The following is a 21,183-nucleotide window of genomic DNA, read 5'->3' as shown; positions in this document are numbered from 1 at the left end:
TCTTTTGATGTTTATTCATGAAGAGGCAACCCCCTCTACACTGATACGGGGGCATCCAGGTTCTGGACCTGTGTCTGAGTGTGTGTGTCTTTGAGCTTGCGCACAGGTGTGAGTGTGTGTATGTGGACACACGTGCATTTGCATGTTTTCGTATGTTAAAAAAAAAACTTGTTCCCTTCTTCCCAGCCGCCCCCCCATCACCACCACCATCATCCCTACTAAAAGCAATACCAACTGAATGCTAAACAAACCTGTCTGTTGAATAATTGAGGCTCTTGGGCCAGGAGGCTCTGATTAGCATACAGGCCTTACAGACGCAATCTGCACAGTGGCAGGACGGCCTTTCCACTGACTTTCAATGCTACTAAAAATCACATTTTCGATAAGACTTCCTGTTACCATGTTGCACATGGCTAGAATTAGACGCAGAGCAAAGACAATTTGATTACACAAATAAGAATTCCAATGATCTCTGTAGTCAACGATAGATACACAAGATAATTGAGAAAATCTAAATATGCACAGAGGGATTTATTCATTTCCACAAACACTCCGCTGAGCAAGTTTTTAGCGAATACATGACCAAACTTTATCGGCGAGCTTAAATTACAACTAGCTGACAAGCACAGAATAACTTGGGACTTTCATGAGCCTGGAAAAAGTCAAACCATGCTAGTCCATTAAGAAACACAACAATGTCAGCCTTTGGGTACAGGTCTGCTTCAGGAGTTCCTACTGGTGTCTCTTTGCTGCCTTTCCTCAGGTCTCTCTCTTAGCCCTGGGCAGTAATCCCTGCCCCCCGTGTGTGCCCATCCGCTCCCCCTGCTCTCATTAGTGCAGTGTTGGGGCCTGGGGAGCCTGTAGGCCTGGGGAGCCAGCCTGCTGCTACCCTCCCACTCCCTCTATCCTCGGCTGGAGTAATGAGCACATAATCAGCCTGGCTCCCTGTCAGAGGCAGCACACCAGAGGGGCATGTGGGCTCCTAGCCCAGAGTGGGGGGTATGGACACTGCAGGGTTTTCCACTTTCTGTCTTCTATGCCCAGGGTATGCAGTATTAGAGCTTTCCACCACACATCAAATGCCCCCCTGGATGCAGGTCAAGCATGGCCACTTCCTCTTTCAGTTCACAGAATGAAAAGCTGGTGCTCTCTGAATGAACTACCATCTTGATGTCTGTTAAAATGAAAGTGTTTTCAGAGCAGTTGTTTTTTATTTCCTACAAAAGTCATTTTTCTTGATTGATCATAGATAACTGAACAGTCCACTAATAATGTGTCTGTTATAGGATTTATTAAGTTTAAAAATAAGCGGACTTTTATAAAGCATAATCACAGAATAGAGGGAAATCAAATGGAATTGTAAATATGTTTGATGGATTCGAACTTCCCAGATCAATAACTTTGACGAAAATATTTTTAAAAAACAATTTTACAGTAAAAAAGATCAGTTCTATTGGCCAGGCCTAGTGGTTCCTGTCATTAAGTGATGAAAATCATTTCTCGGTCCATACATTACAAGGTCGATATGGTATAAATAAGAAAAACTAACAGGTCAGTAAAAGGTCAGGGTTGTTTGTATTAACTTGTTTGTCATAGAAACAAACACTTTCACAAGTTTCACTCTGCAAATTGAGAACTTTCATGTGCATCGCCATGATTCTACAACGCAGCAAATCAACCACAAAGTCAGCCTGTACCTCCAGCCGAGAAGTAAGGACAAGAGACAATCACAGCGGTTTCATTACTAAAAAGCAGCTCTCACTTCCATCCATAGCATGAATCCCACATCTGAAAAAAAATTCATTTTAAAAATCCTGATATAATCAAACAAGTAAGGGTCTACATAGATGCTCAGAACTTCATGCAAAATTTGAGCGACGAAAAATATTTTCGGACCAACGTTTCACAGCACAACCGCAAACCAAACAGGTCTGCGGAGGCTCCGCATTGTCTAACCAGAGTGAGACACCACTGTGACTAGTTCACACCTACACGCTAAAGTTCAAGAACGGTAAATAGGTTCAAACTTGATAGTTTTATGGACAAGACAGAGTTGCTGTGGTGAGAACAGACAGACGACTCAGCAGTTGTCCTGTACGTGCTCTAGGGTTCGTGAAGGTAGATGCAGACAGATGTGTGTGAAACAGTAAATTTAAATGCACACTATAATTTCATTATTGTGAAGAGCTGATAGTTTGATTAAAGCATTCATTTTACTCACAGTAAATGGATTCTCACATTAAGGTTGGACAATTTGTTTGATAATTGGGTTAATGTCCCAAAGGCTGTAGCCTGGAGGAAATGTCTTATTAGTTCCAAATTATACAGAGGTAAAATGTTGGTTGTTTCTTGATCTGAAAATGCCTGAATTTTTCAAGCACTATTGGACTATTGGTGTGCCTTTCCACCGGATTTTGTGATTTTCTGCCTCCTTTACTTCCCACACTGCTTTCTCAAACACAGCACTTGCTCATTCTTCCTGAGACACTGCTTTGCTCAATCTTCCTGAAACCCGACACATGTGACTGCAGTGTATAATCTGGATTCATTACATCTGAGCAGTCAGACTTCTCTTAGATTTGAACTTTAAAAAAATCCCTCATCTTGATCAAGACATGCAGGCTGTAGTGTTTGTGTCTACTTACTAAATGGCCCGGGGTTGGTGAGCGGGAGTCTTTGAGACCTGCAGAGCCAGGGACATCCAAAAGAGGCCATTTCATCTGCAGGTACTACGGATGAGAATTAGAAGAGATTCATGTATCAACTATAAAAGTCAATTTGGAAAAAAAAACAACATCATTTTACACAAATAGGAAAGACTGAACAAAGAACAAAGAGAAAAATGTGATAATCTGCGAAATGCTTTTGCTTTGCAATGACCTCCGGACACCTGCAGCAACCCCATGTTTGCTGCTTGAGTCTGACAGCGAGTTCTGGAGAGGGAGCAATGCGAACACAACAGACGGGTGGAAGTTGAAATTGCCGTTTGTCAAGGAAAAACAAGAGACCAGCTGTGGATGCCCATCGCTGAGCAGTGAGACAGCTGGAAGGGAGCCCCATCCACAGTGAAGCCAATGGTTGAGCAGGGGAGTTGAGGCAAACTGCTATCTGCCTCGATTGTTCTGGCCTTTTGACCTGAACAAATCTCGTCCCACCTCTGTCAGAATCATTATTTTTCCACACATGTATCAAAGTTATCAGATAGTTGTGTAACTGTTTGCTTTCGCTCCTTTTTGTCACTTGTCACAAACTTGTATTACTTCTGCTAACTTTGCCATGAAGTAAGAGCTGTGAATTCAATAGTTTTACTGGCCTACACAAAAAACTTGCCTTTTTTTTGTCCTCGAGCAATCGAGATAGCATGAAGTCAGGGCTCCAATAGCACGGCTCAAACATCTGGTTTATGAATCACCTTAAATACCGGATATAGCAACTCATGCATGCTTTTTTTCCCTAGTGCAATTTCAAATTAATTAAAATGGTATTTTATATCATAAGTTACAACATATGAAACATATGAGGATTGTCAAGGATTATATACGTCCTGTTTGGGTCAGTATTAAGAGTGGTAAATACCCTCTGTAATAGGTGGTCAAACAATCTCAAAGTTCATCCATTGTTATCATTCTCCAATGTGTATGATAATTCTTATTGGAAAGGCATTATATTCCCAAACTCCCATGCTCAAACACTTTTGACATTGTCAAACTTAAAACATTTGATAAATGAACAGGCTGAAAGTTAAATAAAGAAATAATAAATGTATGTATATGTATGCAACACATTCTTTGCTTTTCAGAGGTTGGTGCAGGATAAATGATGAGAAATAAGCAAAATGGAGGAGTCATGCATTCAGTGGTGGATTTTTAAAACTTCATTCATCACACGGTTTGTAAGGAGGAAGGAAGCTTGGATTGCTGTGGGTTAAAAATGGAAAAGACATTATAGCAGGAGGGGGAAAAGGGAGAGCAGGGAGAAAAAAAAAACATTTTCAGGAATGAGTTTGTCGGAGCAGGCAGAGGGTATTGTTTCCTGACAGCTGGGGTCCAACAGAGTACCGAGGCAGGGGGAAGGGGGACCCTTTTTTTCCCTTCGAAAAGGGGGGAAATTCTTGACATCAGCCCTCTTCATTTTCACTATACTGTGCAAAGCTGAATCGTAGGTTCCAACTAATGGGCCCAAGTCCATACAACTGTCAGGAGGCAGTTACTTTTAGAGGCTGCTAGCTCCCTATTGAAACTTTACACTGTTGTGTGCATGGTGCCTAATGAATGCTCCTCTCAGGAGTAAAAATTCAAAACAATGCAGTTTCCCCTGTCTAATCTATGTCAATCATGAGTCCTTCCACAAATGAAACAAGCACTATTGTGAGCATTTGGTGTAGCCCAGCCGTGCCCACCTCGACTCTCCTACACCAATCCATCCCTGATTTGACAGCTTCTGCCAAGACTGAGAAACCTGCCCTGAGGCATTTTTTTTTCTGTGCGCCTACTTTTCTTTTAATTGCCAGTGTGCCCTGTGGAACAAATGTTCACACACATCCAGTGCCAGCCAACCAGGTATTGCAAGTCTCACGCTGTCACATTATCAGCTTGGCCTTTATCTGCCCAGAATACAACACATCCTCACTAACATATGAGAGTGTCCGTGTATGCTATTTGCCGAAGGAAACAAAACGAATTGTGGGCTGAGCTGCTCTGCAAAAACTGTCGAAATACCAACAGAACAAGAGCCGGCACGTCATGGCATGGAATCTTTTCTTTTAACAGAATCTAGAGTAAACTTATTAGAGCTAGAAAGTGTCACTACTTACTGAATTAAATGATTGTGTTAAGAGACGTTTACAAAGAAGACATATGGATGTAGTGAAAGGGGGGATGAAGTTAGTTGGTGTGAGAGAAGAGGATACAGAGAATAGGGTTGGATGGAGAAGGTTGATTCACTGTGGCGACCCCTGAAGGGAATCGTGAAAAAGGATAAAGAAGTTAAGAGACATTTTGTAGATATCGAGTGAATATGCATGTAAACTGTCACTTAAAGTAAAAATGGGAAATTACAGCGTTGAAATTCACTCGAAATTGTCGCTTTGATGGTTGTCACTATTTAGAGTTGATTATTTTCATGACAAATCAATTTTTTGATTATTTGATATTTTGATGACAGAAAACAATGAAAATGGTCTGGCTGTTGAAAAGGGGCTTAATTATGAGAAATAAATAATAATTATAACAGCATCTGATTAAAATAATAACTCATACACTTGTAAGAGGTTAGAATTATATTTCTGTTAAGATGTGCAATGTCAGTGAAAACAAAATGCCTGTAAATATATTTAAAAGAGAAAAAAACAAAAACCACAGCAAGGGAAAGTGACAAAGTAATTGTTACTTCCCACTTTTAACTTTTGACAGCACATCACCCGCAGTTTCAACAAACATATGGTGGTGGCCCATCGCAATGCCTGTCGGCGCAGTAGCTGGAAGCTGTGGCACTTAGAATCGGATGGAGTAATGAAAAAAAAAAGTGTAAATAAAGCGAAGCTTTGCTGATCCAATTTCAGAGCGCCTCTACTTGTCTTCCAACATTCCCTGATGCGTCCAACACTCAGAATAGACATCAGTAGAATGTGCTACTTTTACGGGACCCAGATGCAACAAAGGTGGCAGAGATGCCCCTGAAATTTTCCAAAAAGCTACACTGGAGTCCTTTGGTTTTTTGAACAGAGAGAATGCAACATATGCTCTGGGGCATGTGGCCTGCCAGAGCTGGGTTGTAATTGTTACACTGCTCTCACACAGCGAAGAAAAACACTGCCAAGAGTCTTTGTCATCTCTGAAGTGTGTTGTGCTCTTCTGCAGGCCAACATCAGAATACAGAATAGAGACAGATGTCTGGACATTTGCTGTCAAACTAAGTCACGCACTCTGCCAAGGGGACAGAAACTTTGTGACTTCAGGCTGAAACTTCACACATAAAGACTTTCAGTCTGGAAAGAAAAAAAAAAAGCCAAGTAACCAGGGACTTACTACATAATTACATCTATAATTGTTTAAAATCGGCAACACTTAAATAGCCGTGCGGTGAAATGAAAAAAAAATCAAAAACACAGCAATGCTTACTTCTGTGGAGCTAAAATTCAATCAGACAAAGACAAACAACAAACAAAAGAGTGAATGTGTGTAAGTGGCAGCTCAGACGAGGCCTCGCGCTTGTGAAATGGCTTTGCCTAACTTGCAGTGAATAGCATAGCAGCAGGAATGCCTCCACGGATCGCTGCAGCAGATAATGTCAATCACCCACTGTGTGGAGAACCCCTCCCCATTGTTTTCTTTTACCCCCCAACAGAAAACAAATGGCCCACACAGCTTGCTGTTTGGCTGAGGTGTTAATTACCGTCCCTTGCCCATATGAACAGCAACTTCAGACAATACCCCTGTCATGCCCCTACACAACAGTCCCTCCCTGGTTCGCTGTGCTGATATCACCTGCTCATGCGGGGCCATTGACACCTAAACCTGATCTATGCCTGAAACACAATTAAAGCTCTCAAGACAAAAGACAATGTGATAAGTAAGCCCCCGCCTTGTCTCATAGTTTGCATTAAGACTTATTGTTTGCCAACATTATAGGCAATTACACTGACAATTCTTAAGCAAACCTCGGCAGTCATTGTGCTAATTAGTGTGTAATTGATGGGGAAACGACAGGCAGCTCAGCTGGTCAGACCCGCATTGCCCTATTGGCTACAGCTTTTCTGAACGACAGCCATGTCCTATTATCCACTGTGAAGTAAGTAGATTAGCGAGAGAGGAAACTATTTATTAAGACTATCTAGAAAGAATGTACAAAAAGAAACAACAGGACCATTTTAATTGACAAAAGTAGACTTGGTTTTTTTTTTTTTTTCGGACAAATCTAAAACATTTCCACGGTCATTTTCATTCCACGGCCTCGTTTTGATGTTTCTTCTTCACACTTTATTTGGATGCGATATAAAAAAAAAAATCTGTGATTTGACAAGACATTTTAAAAAGGGGTACCCATTGGACTACAGGAAGTAGTTTTCTCCCTTTATTCGGCTTGTCACTCAGCACAGACTCATAGTTATACTAATCCTGACAAGCCCACAGCCTTGCAGTGGAGATAGCATACTGCTAATGGCGACCACATTTGAAGTGCCCATTAGCCCATAGAGGAATGAAGTTAAGTGACTATGTCAGGGACACTCCCTCAGTTTGCTGGGCCTCCATTGTGACCTGGTTGGTTGTCCTGCACTCTTATTCACAGCCAGTAAAAAACTGGGTCAAAGGTCAGACATCCAGAGTGCTCTGGTTTCTATGGTAACGTGGCCTATTAAGGCCAGGCTCATTGGCCTCTTAACATGCTCTTGTACACAAAAGAACTATTAGTGCGAAGAGGGAGAGAGGAGAGTAAAGAGGGGAGGCAGTGTGAGGGAGGTCCTTCCACCGCAGTGTCAAGGTTTTTCCAAGATTTTCAAGATGGTTAGACACTTCACGCAGCTCCATCTATCGCCGTGGATGAGGCGATCACAGGGTGTGTCTTTTCAAAGTCAAGTAATGCACACAGTGTCATGCTTAAAAGTCTATCACGCTAAATTTTTCCGTGAAAGATAACATATATCCCTGGACTGAACTTTAACTTCTGTGCGACTGCTCATGCATATTTAATCCAAAGCCAATCTGCCCCGCAAATTGGCTTCATTTCAAAAAGCCCGGGAGTTAGTTGACTGCCTTTTCAGTCGTAAAACGGCTTGAACAGAATTCAAGGCCAAAGCACCCCCCTCCCAACCCCCAGCAGCTTCTTGAACATTCTAACCCTATTAGTTTGCGACTTCAGCAGGAGTTTGCATTTTGCAAGTTAGGCAACTCTTTAAGGATTTTTTCTTCCTTTTGTATGACATGATCCAGAGTTATTACTTCCTGTACCATGGCTATAGAGTGTTACCTTTAGGCTCGTATGTGTCTAAATGAAGTATCCATTGTTCTTACTTGGTCTCGTTGACTTTTGGGTCATTTCAAATATTTTCAATTCAAGGAAAGCTCTTTACGTGAGGTTGAAGGTAGGAATAAGTGAGTAATACTATTACAGAAAACAATAGAGGTTATATAAAACTCACTGTATAATTAGACACACGAGAAAATAATTATGCATCTGTTAAGAGCAAAACCATCTCATAAAGGCTGGAAGGGGGTTGAGAAGCTATTTAAGTCCATGATAAGAAGTCAGTTATGTGGTTTCCTGTACCTGGGAGATCTGCCTTCAATCATGACCCCCACCACTTAATGTCAACACGATCTCATGTCAAGACAGGCTACACCTCCGATGTCAAAATGCAGCCCTCCACTTTGTCCTGTGGCATTGTTTGTCCAGTCTCACAGGAACACAGCTTTTTATTGTTTGGGGACTTGCCTTGTTTCATTGAAATTCAGAACCGTAAACGTCTTTATAATTAACTCCAGAGCACAGGGTGGTTATAGTGGTTCACTGGATGTTTACAGTAAAGCCCGACTCAGAGAGAGTGCGCTTGTGTCGTCCGTAGGTGTGCATTCGAATCTTTGCCAATGACACACAAGTGAGATCAGAATTTTTCATTTATGGCCGAACACAAATTAACTGGAGACAGCATGGGTTACCAATATAATACGGCGTTTCCTGCCAATGCTTTTAGGAGGCAATAATAAGTCCAGTATGCAACCTCACATTGAAAACAATGCTGCACAGTAATTACTCCACACTGTTGATTATATGGAAATGAATCTTCTTTTTCTTCTTTTAACAGAAATTGCGGACAAATATTTACACCCTTGCCCACAAGAGTACTTTTGTGCATTTCAGTGTATCAGCTGCCTTTTTTTCTGACATGGCACAGTGCACAATTGTCTCTTTTTTTCTCTGTACTTTTCTTGGCTTTCTTTAAAAAAAAAAAAAAAAAACTTCCTAAGAGCAGCTGACAAGAGGCAGGAGCACCAGAGAGGCATCTTGACGGGAAAAAGTCAGTTTTGAAATACCGAGGTGGGCATAAGTGGGTATATTGGAGAAGGCAAGGGAGAAGAAAGGGCCTAAATTAAACACATTTGTTTCTGCTCGCACATACCACAAGTCTTATGAAAACAGAAGGCTGATTGTGTTCACTCTGCTAGTACCCCACCACCGCCCCACCACCATCCCCTCCTCTCCTCACTACCACCTAACACCACCGAGCCCCACCCCCCCAACCCCCCTATCCTCAGCAGCAGCCCCTCCCCCCCCATGCACACAGCTGCCTGCAGATGCCTCCTGTGTTTGCTCTCTGAGTGTGAGTACAAATCTCCAGGCCTGCAGACTTGTGGGGCCCTGCCTCATCTCAGTTTTTACTACCTGACATCCCTATCACCCCACCGCTAACCCCACTCTCCAACACTGCTCTGCTTGCCCCACCACCTGCACTCCAGCTCTGTCCTACTCAAACAAACACATTCACATGCCACAGGTATGCTCTGACACTCGGACTTTGTATGCAGAGAATAATTCTGAAGAGAATTCTTAGCAGGAGACAGATACTGTCTACTGGATGGCAACAAAAAGATGAAAAAATTACAACTTAAATTAAAAAATACAATTGCCATATGTTCCAAATGCAAGGAGTATCCTTCTTTTTCCTTTACAATCCCGGCAGGCAAATGAAACAAAACAAAAAAAAAAACAGTTGAGTTATAGTGGTGGGAAAAACATAGACATTATGTGATCTATACATTACATAGGATCTGACAAAACATTTTTCAAACTTGGACTCATCCTTCTACAGTGAACAAACAGTGCACAACTTACTACCATGACATTCCCCAGGATTAGTTATGCGTATTGTCAGCAGACTGCAGGGAGGTCTGGACAGACTCCAAAACATTTTTATACCTGTAACGTTTGTAAAAGTCATTGCAGAGTCTGCAACCTAGAGGCTTCATTCTCATCATACTGCACATGTAATACGGAGCTCTAAATCATGTTGAGCATTGGGTTTGGCTATAAATTCAATCCACATTCATGTCCTACGCTCATCTTCCACATCTGAAACTTTGCAACGTATACATTCTTGAGCAAAAAAGAAAGAAAGATTTTTGAGGAGTGAAAAAGCATTGGAGCAGCCACAACACAAGTCAGGAGGTCCACTTTGAGAAAGGGACTCTTGAATCTAACTTAAGTGTATACGGTTTGAATTTGTCAATACTGACAAATAACCTGTAACACAGCTTAAGAGGAGAGAATTTTTTTGTAGGAATAAACATCCAATCACTTTAAATAGCTCCATAACAAGAAGCAGGCCTAAGGGAGGCCAAGGCCAAACATGCTTTTTAAAATAATACATACAGCAGCTGCTATCTTTCAGTTTCAATAGAATCTAATGAGAACGTCAAGGTGATTATGATCAGGGGTTGCTATAAATATCAGATTTCAGGGATATACTTTAGTAGAGGGCCCTTACTACTACACTGGATTCAAGAATGCAGAGCATGATCCAGAATTACAGAATGTTGAACAAAAATGCTCACATTCCAATTTGGACATGAAAACTTACACCATGCAACAGAAAACCTTCATGAAAAGGCATGCAAGTAGGAGAATTTGTCTTTCATGAAGACTTGTTTCAATAAACCAAAAGGCTATGCCTCAAACTTTTACTCCATCCAAACTGCAAACTTCTGCAAACAATTAGTGTTAAAACCCAAGAACTGTAAGCTACTCAGATCGAGCGACTGAGCAAAAGACAAGAAGAGAGAAAGAGAAAGAGAAAGAGAGAGAGCGAGAAAGAGAGTGAGAGAGAGAGAGAGAGCAAAGGGGGAGTGACTGAAGGAGTGAGGTGCTTGTGCACAATTACAGCAGGGATTTATGGCCTGAGAAACAATTTATAAATCACAGCGCCTGAGCTAATGTGCTCCAGATTGTTCACCATGCAGCTGCAATTTTGGTCTGCGTGAAACGGCATAATAAACCTGGCTGGAGGAAATGTTTGGTCGGTGGTGGTGGAGAACGGAGAGGTTCAAATTGTGGGTGGGGGCTGCGATGAGGGTACGGCAGTCAAGTCCAAAACTCTTAGAGGCGTCTGAAACAAAGGAATGGGGTTCTTTTCCTCCCATTTTGCTGAGGTTTCATTCTTAAAAGTTGTTGATTGGATTCACATATCTTGGGAAATTTTGATTAAGGAATATTTTCATATAAATATTTTTACAGTTATAGTAGACCAGCACAGTAGCTGGAAAAAAATAAATTGTACCTGATCCAACACAAGGAGTGTTACGAAGGCACTGCACAAGTTTCCACTTAGAAACAATGCAAGTAATCAAACCTTAGAATGGAAAGCAGATTTATGACCTCTTTGTGAGACTGCAAGCTATTACACCTTGACATGTGTGAAAATTAATTCTAAATTATAATAAGAAGTGACAAAAGTTGAGAATTGATCCCTTCATTGTAGGTAAAGACTGGTGCAGAGAGATCGGATGTGCTGAGGAAAGCCTGGGCTTTTGTGACCACTCAGCCAACTGGCCCTGAACCTTGACCTCTAACCCTTCACCCTAGGGGGCAAACAAAGCTCTGAGTGACATCTGAAACTAGACACTCTGTGGGGAGAGTGTCTGGACAGGACTCAAATAACCCCATTAACTTTGCAGAAAAGATTTATGGCTTTTTATTCAGCAGAGTCGCACAGATCTGTCAAAAATAATCGAGCAGTCAGAGGTGGTCAGTTTGAGTAGAGTTGTGATTACAAGAGCCAGTAGTTGGAGCATATCAAACAAAATTTTGTTGAATAACACATTGATGCTAAACTTCAGTTTTCTTTGGAGGAACACTGATTTATATTCACCACCATCCCTGATAGATTATATACAATGGATTACATCCACAGCAGACACAGAGAAAAGTTGATGGCAAGTGTGCTATGGTGAATGTGAGCCTCCATCGACAGAATGCTGAAAGCCACTGTAGTATTTAAATCAGGCAAGGAGGGAGGAAGACTGGGCCAAGCATTCTGTAGCTCAGCTGTGAGGCTCTAAGCCATTGCCCTAGGGTCTTTGTCCTGCTTTTCAGGGCAAGTCTGAGGTAGTCAAAGACCCTATTCATGACCGGCGCTCCCCCTGCCAACACACCCATACAGCCCCAGTCAAGTCAGCCGAGAGCTATAGAGCCTTCCCATTTCACACGAGAATCAGACCTGCCCCTAAAGCCTGCTTCAGGGATTTCCAATAGCCAGCCCCTCCAACCCATGTACAAATCAAACAAAAGGCTCCTTGGCCTATTTCATGTCATATAAGGCTGATTAGATCTCTCTTTTTTTTCCTCCGATGTAGCCACTCTAAATTGGTGCCGAAAAAAGTCACATTTGTAAAGATTTGGTACCCGGCCCATGGACATACATGTAGGATTATGACAGCAGGGGTATGGAGATGCCATTCTGCTCTTATTTACCCATCACTCATTTCCAACACAATATCTAGGCTACTCTTACACACACACACATTTGTAAAAGGAGTACAACCTAAAGACATCAACCCCAGCATGTCGACTGATTAAGTGACTAAACAAAGAAACCTAATCACGCTGATCGTCTGAGACGAGCACAAGGGGAGGCGAACTGGTGTCTTGTGTCTGAGGAGCACAACATCCTTTAACCGCAGCCATTACTCATAACTAATCAAGAACATTACCTCATCATTCTCAACCGAGCAGATAAGGTCACTGATATCCCGTGGCAGTGGCCAATGACAACATATCAGTATTTTGTGCTGTTTCTGCTGTTCATTCTAACAGGATCTATAAGTCTAGTTAGAGATAAGGAGGCCACACATTTTACATGACTTGTGTCTGTTCTCATCTTAAATTGAATTTGAAGCTCCGCAGAACATTGTGACTCCTTAACAAGTACAATTGGTTTATGAGTGTAACGGAGAGAAGAAGGGGCACCCAAAGGTTAAACTCTTATCAATATTAGAACAAAAATCTTATGTATTCATCAAACTGTTTTGATATGTTCATGCCTTCACCCTGACACTCATTCACTGAAAAAAAGACATTGAAATTTCATGTTCAAAAGTATTTTCACAGTATTTCTCCAATTTCACAGAAACCCCTTGGAAAAAAATTGGCATCAGGTCTCCAGGATATGTAACGTACAATTCTTATGTGATACTTTCCAAGCTTCCGTCAGAGTAGAGACATTGAAAGCCAGAAATTATTTAAATCCCAGTCGATCCCCCTTCTGAGCAGTTTGCAGCACTGCAACTAAAAAGACAGTTAACTTTTATCACAGCAAAGTTTCTTTTTTTTCTTCATAAGAGAGAACAGTTCAGGATTTGTTGTAAGTAGCTGGCCATTGAAAAATGTGACATACTGCAAAAATATAAAACTGGCCAATGCCTGAGTTCCAGGCAGCGCTCACAGCTGGCTTATGTCACGCTGTCCATGAGCTGGTCCGCATTTTGGATGTCTCGAAACTGGGCTTGAGACATCTAATTGCCCAATTCGGCTGATGTTATTGCTGATTTGACTTCACTTACTTTTGAAGTGACTAAATCGATTGTTTACCAATGTGCTAAAAAACACTGATTATTACTCCACATGCATTATAAATACATTTCTAAAGGGCAAATTTGGCGGAGTCAAACATATAATGAAATTTACACACTACCATTGTCGTGGGACCCTCTGCATAATTCAGATTCATCTTTGGTCTAATTTCTTTGGCAGATAGGTACATTACAGCTGTGGCTGTTGAGTAAATATGATTCCACAAGATCAAGAGTCCAAAAAAAAATAAGCTGATAAGGCTTTCTCAGTGGTAGGTGTGGTAAAGTCGAGAAAAATGTGATAGATAACCTGTATATAACCAATACAATGCTGCAAAGCTTTCGTCAAAGGGGATTATGTGTAACACTTGACTTATTGTCTTCTTAGTCTTAAATCACTGACATTCATCCTGGCTCTATCAAGCCTACTTTCAGTAAAATGTATTGCAATATGTTGACATAACTGTAAATGTATGTGTCTGGGGAGATGTGAGGCACCAACCATCTCCCACATTGCAGGAGGAAAAAAAACTTGGTGAGAAGCAGACAAAAATGATTTATTACTTCAACGTGAAGAACAGCTGCTCTGCTCTGTCAGCTAACCTTCCTCCTGGATGAATGTCTGTCCACATATTAATTTAGTATGACCACTACAACCTCGTCTGTGCAGAGAAAAAGCATGTACATGTCCCGTATTTGAACTGTAACAAGCCGATAGGAATCTTGGTCGTACTGATGCTACATGTGCATCTGATCTGATAACCCCCCGCTGTTTGTCGGTCGGGGAGTGACTGTAAGGGAATGGCGAGGCAGAATTGTCTATGACGAGGAAACGGTGCTCTGTGGGAGACAGAATCCCTCAGATAAGTGAGTGCCTCAAGGTCTGGAAGCCGGCCCACCTCAGGATAACAGGCAAAGGAATAGCAAGACCCGTATCTGCCCCAGTTTATGCTCCCACCACCACATCTCATCAACAATCTTCTCTCTTGCCTTCTTTCTCTGTTCCTCTCCTGCTGCCTATAGTACTTAAACTTAAAACAGCTGCTTGGAATACCAGACTGATGAAACCCTGTTTAAAGCGTTTTCTTTTACTTTCTGCTGTACAATCACGTTTTATTAGCATGGAGCAAAGCGTTTAAGGTACAATTACGGACAAAAAACATTTCTTTATGTGAAAAAAAAAACAAAAAACAGTGTGATTACAGCTCTGCACCAGCCATACACAGTGTAGCCAAGTGCAGCTTAATGTCACCACACACCCCCGGTTACCACTCGGATATTAGCGTCCCTGCTGCAACTATTCAGCACTATTTCGTAATCATCCACTCATCATGTAGTAAATCTATAAAATATCAGATATATTGTATATGGACAGATACAAACACACATTTTTAATCTGGACAATCAGAAACTCTGTGTCACCCTGCCCCTGCCCCGGCAGTGACTGCTGACTCCCAGTTAATAACGCAACACAGACATGACGAATCTGGTATTCACACACATACAGCGGAGTACATCTCTTAGACCTCCACTTCCCAGATCCCAAATGCCTTGACAAAAACTATTTTATTTTCAATAGCTGGCAGCTGCGCATATCTCCACAATTTCTATCCCGGTCTTGCTCTCGGACCCCACCCTGCTTGACTGCTTCGATTTACCCACTGACCCTCCACAATGCCAGTGACTGACAACAGGCATTGCAATGACCTGAACAGTCAACAATAAATAGCCACATTCTTTTGAAACATTTGGTAATGTTTCGAAAGAACTTGGTATTTCAGTTGTTTCACCTCTAAATAAAAGAAGTGGTTCTGAAGTGAACTCAGGTGAGTTTGAATGGTTCACCTTTGCAAAAGTGTCAGCATCCACAAGTACATGTTGGTCCACATTTTCACACGATGAAAAACTACACACCAAACCCCCTAGCTGTGCAGAAGCACTGGCCAAACATAGCAAATGAGAAAAACACATGAATTGATAAAAACATATTTGCACACATATTCATCTTGGCACATCAAAGGGATTCATTGATGTCACTGAACATGGGGAGTCTGCGGCTGGAGAGAGGAGAAAGGGAGATGTTGGTTATCCTTTCCTCAAAGGGTGCTGAGATGCTCCTGATGGGCCCTGTGCTGGAGAAGCCAGAGAGCACTATAAACAGAATTTCTAATGTCAGGCGGGCGGGTGGGTAGGTAGAGAACTAGCAGGCTATGGGGTAGTGGGAGGAATTGACGCCAGCTCATGCTTTCCACAGAGACCAAAGAGAGAAGGATGCAGACCAGGACTGACACCATTTCAGTACATTGAGCCTGAACATCCTCTGGCTGAAAACAAAATGCAAATGTGCGTTTCCATACAAGCAGGAAAGCCACGGCTTGCTAGTGAAGCAACAGATTATTTGAGAATATTACTTCCAGTTGTGTACACAGTCAGGGATTTATACATGCATAGACATGTGAAGTGGAACACTTGTGAAATTTCATAATGACCTCTAATCTTTCAAGAAAAATAAGAATAATAGCTAAACTTGATTTTCTCAAAAATGAGACTCGGTAAGAAGGGGTATATGGATGGGGAAATTCCAAACAGTTGTATTGACATGAGTAGAGATGACCCAGTTTTTTAAGGGTAAAAGTCTTTCTGTCTCTGAATGATTTAATATCTAAAAAAAAAAAAAAAAAAAAAAAAAAACATGGCCAAATTTAATTTCCTCAAGCTTAGAGAAGCTTCAGGCAGCAGTTTATATGGTGGCTGTCTATTTTTTTTTTTTTTTAATTGACAAATGTAACTAAAATATTGGAGATGTTTTGGTCTTTGAAGAAAAAAAAAATTATTTAAAAACATATGCCCAGTGAAAAATCTTACCTCTGTTGACATAGTGCTTGGTTGAAAAAATATTTGTGCGCTAACATTCAGATTACTTGCAGCGGTGGAATACAACACTGAGGGTTGTCAGAATTTGAGGCTGATACACTGTTCCCTCTGTTGCAAAGTCTCACCTGAACACGCCATCGCCGCCTCCCCTTACCCTTACAGACACACAAATGTTCAGCACACATGTATTCATGTGTGCACATACACTAAGTACACATGTATGCGCCAAGGTAAAATGAAATGCATAGCGAGCATCCCGATGAAAAGACACCTCCACACAAACAGCACTTGCTTATGTAGGGAGAGGCCCTATTATTCGCTGGGACAATGTCTATGTTGACTTTTCTTTGTCTGCACATTTTTAAGCGCCAAAAGCAACACCAAGGGAAAAAAGAAGGAGCTGGGGAGGCACGCTATTCTATTGTCACCTCTAACATGTTCAAACTTATACAGGGTCCCCGTTCACATCTCAAAGTCTAACAATATTCGATTCGACAACGATGCTTAAGAGTTTGAGAATCCCGCTGTGTATTTGATGAAGATATATTTGTGCAGCTAACCTCGCTCTCACTTGCTCGCCACTTCTCACACACAAGAGGCATTTCACTCTTTAGTGGTGATGATGATGTGCTTGCAGAGTTATCTAAAAGTGCTGATGAAGCTGTCAGGGATGGCATCAAGCGGAGTGTATGTTCACCAATTAAATCTGGCACCCATCTGTCACTACAGGAACAATGTGCAAATGATTACATCAGTGAATTGACAAACATCAGGCTAGATTTGTCATCCGGATTTTGTTGGGAAAACCACCACCCTAGAGCAGGCTAAAGTCTGGTGGAACATCTCTCCATACACAAAACCTCCTCCTCAGCTCTCAGTGGATTACAGCGGAATGTCAGCTCTGTGCAGGCTTTAAATTAGTTATGCTTGGCCCTCGGGGGAACTCTGCGTTGATCCCATGTAGGCCTGTCTCTCATTGCTCATGATAAGGTTGCCACATCCAAATTGAATAGTTGGGCTTTAAATCCTTCATCGTGTTGCACATCATGAGGTGAAATCACTGACAACTCTGAAGCAACATATCACATGTGTCCTTTTAATTTCATGAAGAGGATGAATAAGCAATGCCCTCCTTTAAATAAGATTTGTAAATCAATAAAAGAAGCCGAACTCGATTGCCCCCTATACATGCATGCACGCATTGTTGCGCATATAACATGAAAAATATTTGTTGAATATCCATCGGAATGCATCTCTCGACTGGAAGAAGCAAGCAAACTATTCTGTTACCTGATATCATTCATATGGTCCGTTTGAGAGACATTACTGGCTCACGTAGCGCAGGTAAAACATTACACACATTTACAAATCAATCTCTCCGTCTCAATACAGCTTTCCAAGACTCACAGTACACAAAAAGTGTGCCCGGGCCCGAAGGCCAGTTTGTTCATCAAGGTTCACATGGGATGTACATATTTGAGTACCCTGGGAGAATATTCTATCTCACAAGCCAGTAAGCATGTTGCACATATGTGTTCCTAATAAATTTAACAGCACAGCTCATTTGTCGGTGAAAGCCACTGGTAAATGTCATCCAGTGAATCTAACGGCATTGAATTTCATCCGCAGGTGTAAACAAACCAAACCCTGACTTGGGAGTCTAAAACGGCACTGAGTCAAACCTCTCATCAATCAAAGTCACTCCTTTCACACTAAGCTCCAAGCACTATGCAATATGGACATCTTGAGACATCTCTTAAGTATGCCAGCCATTGTTTGACTCCTTTCCCTTAGCATGGTGATGATTGATGCAGTCAGCTCAATCTGTGCCATTGACCTCATTCTTCTCATGAAGAGGATTTACTTTTAATTCTTTAACAGGAAAACCTGAGAAACAGCTGTTTTTAAAATCAAATGTCTTCTTTTTTGTGAAAATACAACACCTGAGATTACAGACTGAAAAAAAGTCAAGAAGCGTGATTTTTTTTCTTTTTCTTTTTTTCAAATCAATCAGTCAGAAATGCTATTGTTACATTCTCATACATTTGCCAAAAAGTCTTGGAATTTCATCTAAAATAACAGAGGACTGTTATTTCAGTCAAGACCCCATATATATGTCTCCGATTTTTTTTTCGTCAGATTACTCATACGCAACCAAGAGATTGCGAAATACGATCTACAAGTTGTATCACCCAACACAAGCAGAGTAGCCATTTAGTTAATGAGCCCCAATGGAGACCTCCAATGAAGCCATCAAGACTGATCAGAATAACAATGGTCAACTAACGCCTTTCTAATTGAATGGAAGGTACGGAGAGGCGAGGGGAGTGGGCCCGAAACAGTGAAAAGATGACAAAAAGGGAGAGGAGGAGGGGGGGTTTCAGTCCGATGCCTGCCAGGCTTTAACGAAAGTACTTTTTTAAAGGGGGGGGGCGATTGGGGTGGGGGGAGGGACAAGCCCCGAGGAACACAAATCTCCAGCAGGAATTATTTCAAGAAAGTTTGCATAATCCCGCTTGCATTTCATTGCATTCCACATATCGAAATACAACAACATCATCAACTATCACTCGTTTCTTCACCGAGTTTGTGATGCAACATTTCTGTGGAATACTCGTAGCATGCCAGCTTAATGATAAGAAAACAACTAATGATATGAATAAAAATCAAGCATATGAAAATGCTGTCACATCCCCGACGTCTCACGGACGGCCGATGTGATGTAACCGCGCACCAAATGACAACAAGTGGGACTCGGTGCAAGCTTTGCATCGAGAACACTCACTACTCACTCCAGTCTGTCAACCTTGTGTTGACTTTTCCAAAAAAAAAAAAAAAAAGGTCTCAACAAACAGCTGTCACGGACAATGCGGTGAGATGCCTCCAATGTGTGTCAAAGCATGGTACTACATTGTTGTTACTCTTGGGTCCATTACTTTCTTTGTTTCTCATTTGGGGGAAAAAACAGGTTTCATTTCATGCCAAGTTCAAAAAGAAAAGCAATCTTGCACGAATACTGCAACCAAAAGTAACACCAAAGTGGATTTTACATCATCATAAGGTCCTGCACTGCTGATTTAGTGATAGCATGCGGTTAGCCCTGCGTTATGAAAACACGGCTCCATGATCCATAATCCTGTAATTAACACGGAGTGCATTTGGGTTGTGTGTTTTTTCGATATGCAAATTGTCAAACAACATTTAGTTCGACTAAACTAGTGCAGTTGCGAAACGCAGGTCTTGTGGAGGGTGGGTGGCAGGGAGCGATTTATATCCCCCAAAAAAGAACAAAGAAGTAGTTAGTCTTCCTTGAGAGGCCACTCGGAGGGAATATGGCGGTCTGGCAACGCACAAGGAACTTTTACGCACGTCCAAAGTTTTTTTGGAGGGGAGGAGGAGACGAGATGGGAGGGGAGGAGGGGGTGAAAGAAAGAAGTAAAGAGTAACATCCGCATGGACACTTACTGTTCGTGCACTGGGAGACAGAGACCCGTTGGAAAGGTACGGGTTCGTGAGGTCCGGGATCATGAGAAACGGGTAGCTTGGATAGTGAGGACTCTTAAAAAAGCCACCATCTTGCTGTCTCCTTAGAGCTGCAGGGATTCACAAGAGTCTGGGTTAATAATGGCAAGAGTGGGGAGAAACAGGGCTGCAGGAGCGCACTGTGTAAAGGGTGTTTGTTTTAGTGCATTTATTTTACCTTCACTGAAGTATTCTCTCGTTTTCTCATAACTTTCTGAGTCTCCTCTGGCTTGGGGGCGCCTCTCCGCTTGCTGACGGGTTAGAATCCACACACACACACACACACACACACACATGGGGAGAGGGAAAACTGTTGAAACACTCGGCTGCAGCACTGGTTAAAAGGAACGGCTCTCGGCGCCGAGCCGTGCTGTGGGGAATATTCTCCGAAAAAAAACGCTTTCTTACCTCTGAGTCCGACGAACTGCTGTTGTTTTCCGACTCGTTCACTAACGACGATTTGACATCGTCCAGATCCCTTTCCGCGGAGACGTTTTCGGATATCTTTTCCTCCTGCTCCCCTTCGTCTTTGAAAGATATCATTTCATCGTTGGCACCCAAATCGTCGCCGCCACCACCGTTCAACTGTGGCATTTTTGTCTTTTTTTTATTTCTATTAGTCACTGAGAAGATAAGTCTATCTCGAGGGAGAAAACAAACAAAACGACAAAAAAAAACAACCAACAACGGGAGAGAACAAGAGCGACTTCAGATCAGATCGTTGTAGTCCGAGCAAGTCATAAGCTAACTACAACAAACTACTCATTTCCCCCCTTTTTTTCATCCTCGGAAGCCGATCCCGGTGTCCATGGCGAGTCGTCGGATAATCCACAGTCCAAGCAACGACAAAATAGTCTGACAGAAAATGTCGATGCGCAGTAAGTTGTCAAAACTTTTGTCTCTGCGGACAACTTGTGGCCCCTGTGTATCTTTCCTTGTACCGCCGGGGAACTGGATTTCCTCCCCCCGAGCCCGGGAACCACAGAAACTACAGTCCAAAACGACCCGAGAGGCGACTCAATAGGATTTCATCTAGTATCCATAAAATAAGATATTTCTCGAGGAAAAAAAAAAAAAAAACACGAGATGGCCAGTATGAAGAGTTTTTTTTTTTTTGCAGTTCCGAAGTTTCAACTGACGCTTTGTTGTTTCCAAGCGCAAAAAAAAAATATAGAAAAAAAAGAAAGAAAGAAAAAAAAACCATAGAAATGTAACAAAAAAAAAAGTT

The 21,183-nt window shown here is 41.9% G+C and overlaps 1 protein-coding gene across 2 annotated transcripts in view; it reads right to left on the bottom strand.

Moving 5' to 3' along the window:
- tcf7l1b (transcription factor 7 like 1b) overlaps positions 1-21,183 on the bottom strand; it is a 32,670-nt gene extending 11,487 nt beyond the window's left edge. For both annotated transcript variants that reach the window (XM_086174178.1, XM_086174179.1), the window contains exons 1-4: positions 20,364-21,183; positions 20,134-20,206; positions 19,899-20,026; positions 2,646-2,729 (exon numbers count right to left, since the gene is read on the bottom strand). In XM_086174178.1, coding sequence (XP_086030304.1) covers positions 2,646-2,729; positions 19,899-20,026; positions 20,134-20,206; positions 20,364-20,549 — 471 coding nt within the window. In that variant the 5' untranslated portion in view covers positions 20,550-21,183. The remainder of the gene's footprint in view (positions 1-2,645; positions 2,730-19,898; positions 20,027-20,133; positions 20,207-20,363) is intronic.

The sequence above is a fragment of the Fistularia commersonii genome, chromosome 26 (assembly GCF_037954325.1).
Source record: "Fistularia commersonii isolate RoL2024-O1a breed Wild chromosome 26, RoL_Fcom_v1.0, whole genome shotgun sequence".
NCBI lineage: Eukaryota > Metazoa > Chordata > Actinopteri > Syngnathiformes > Fistulariidae > Fistularia > Fistularia commersonii.
Note: the sequence above shows the minus strand (reverse complement) of the source record. Positions and strands in the feature narration are given on the sequence as shown.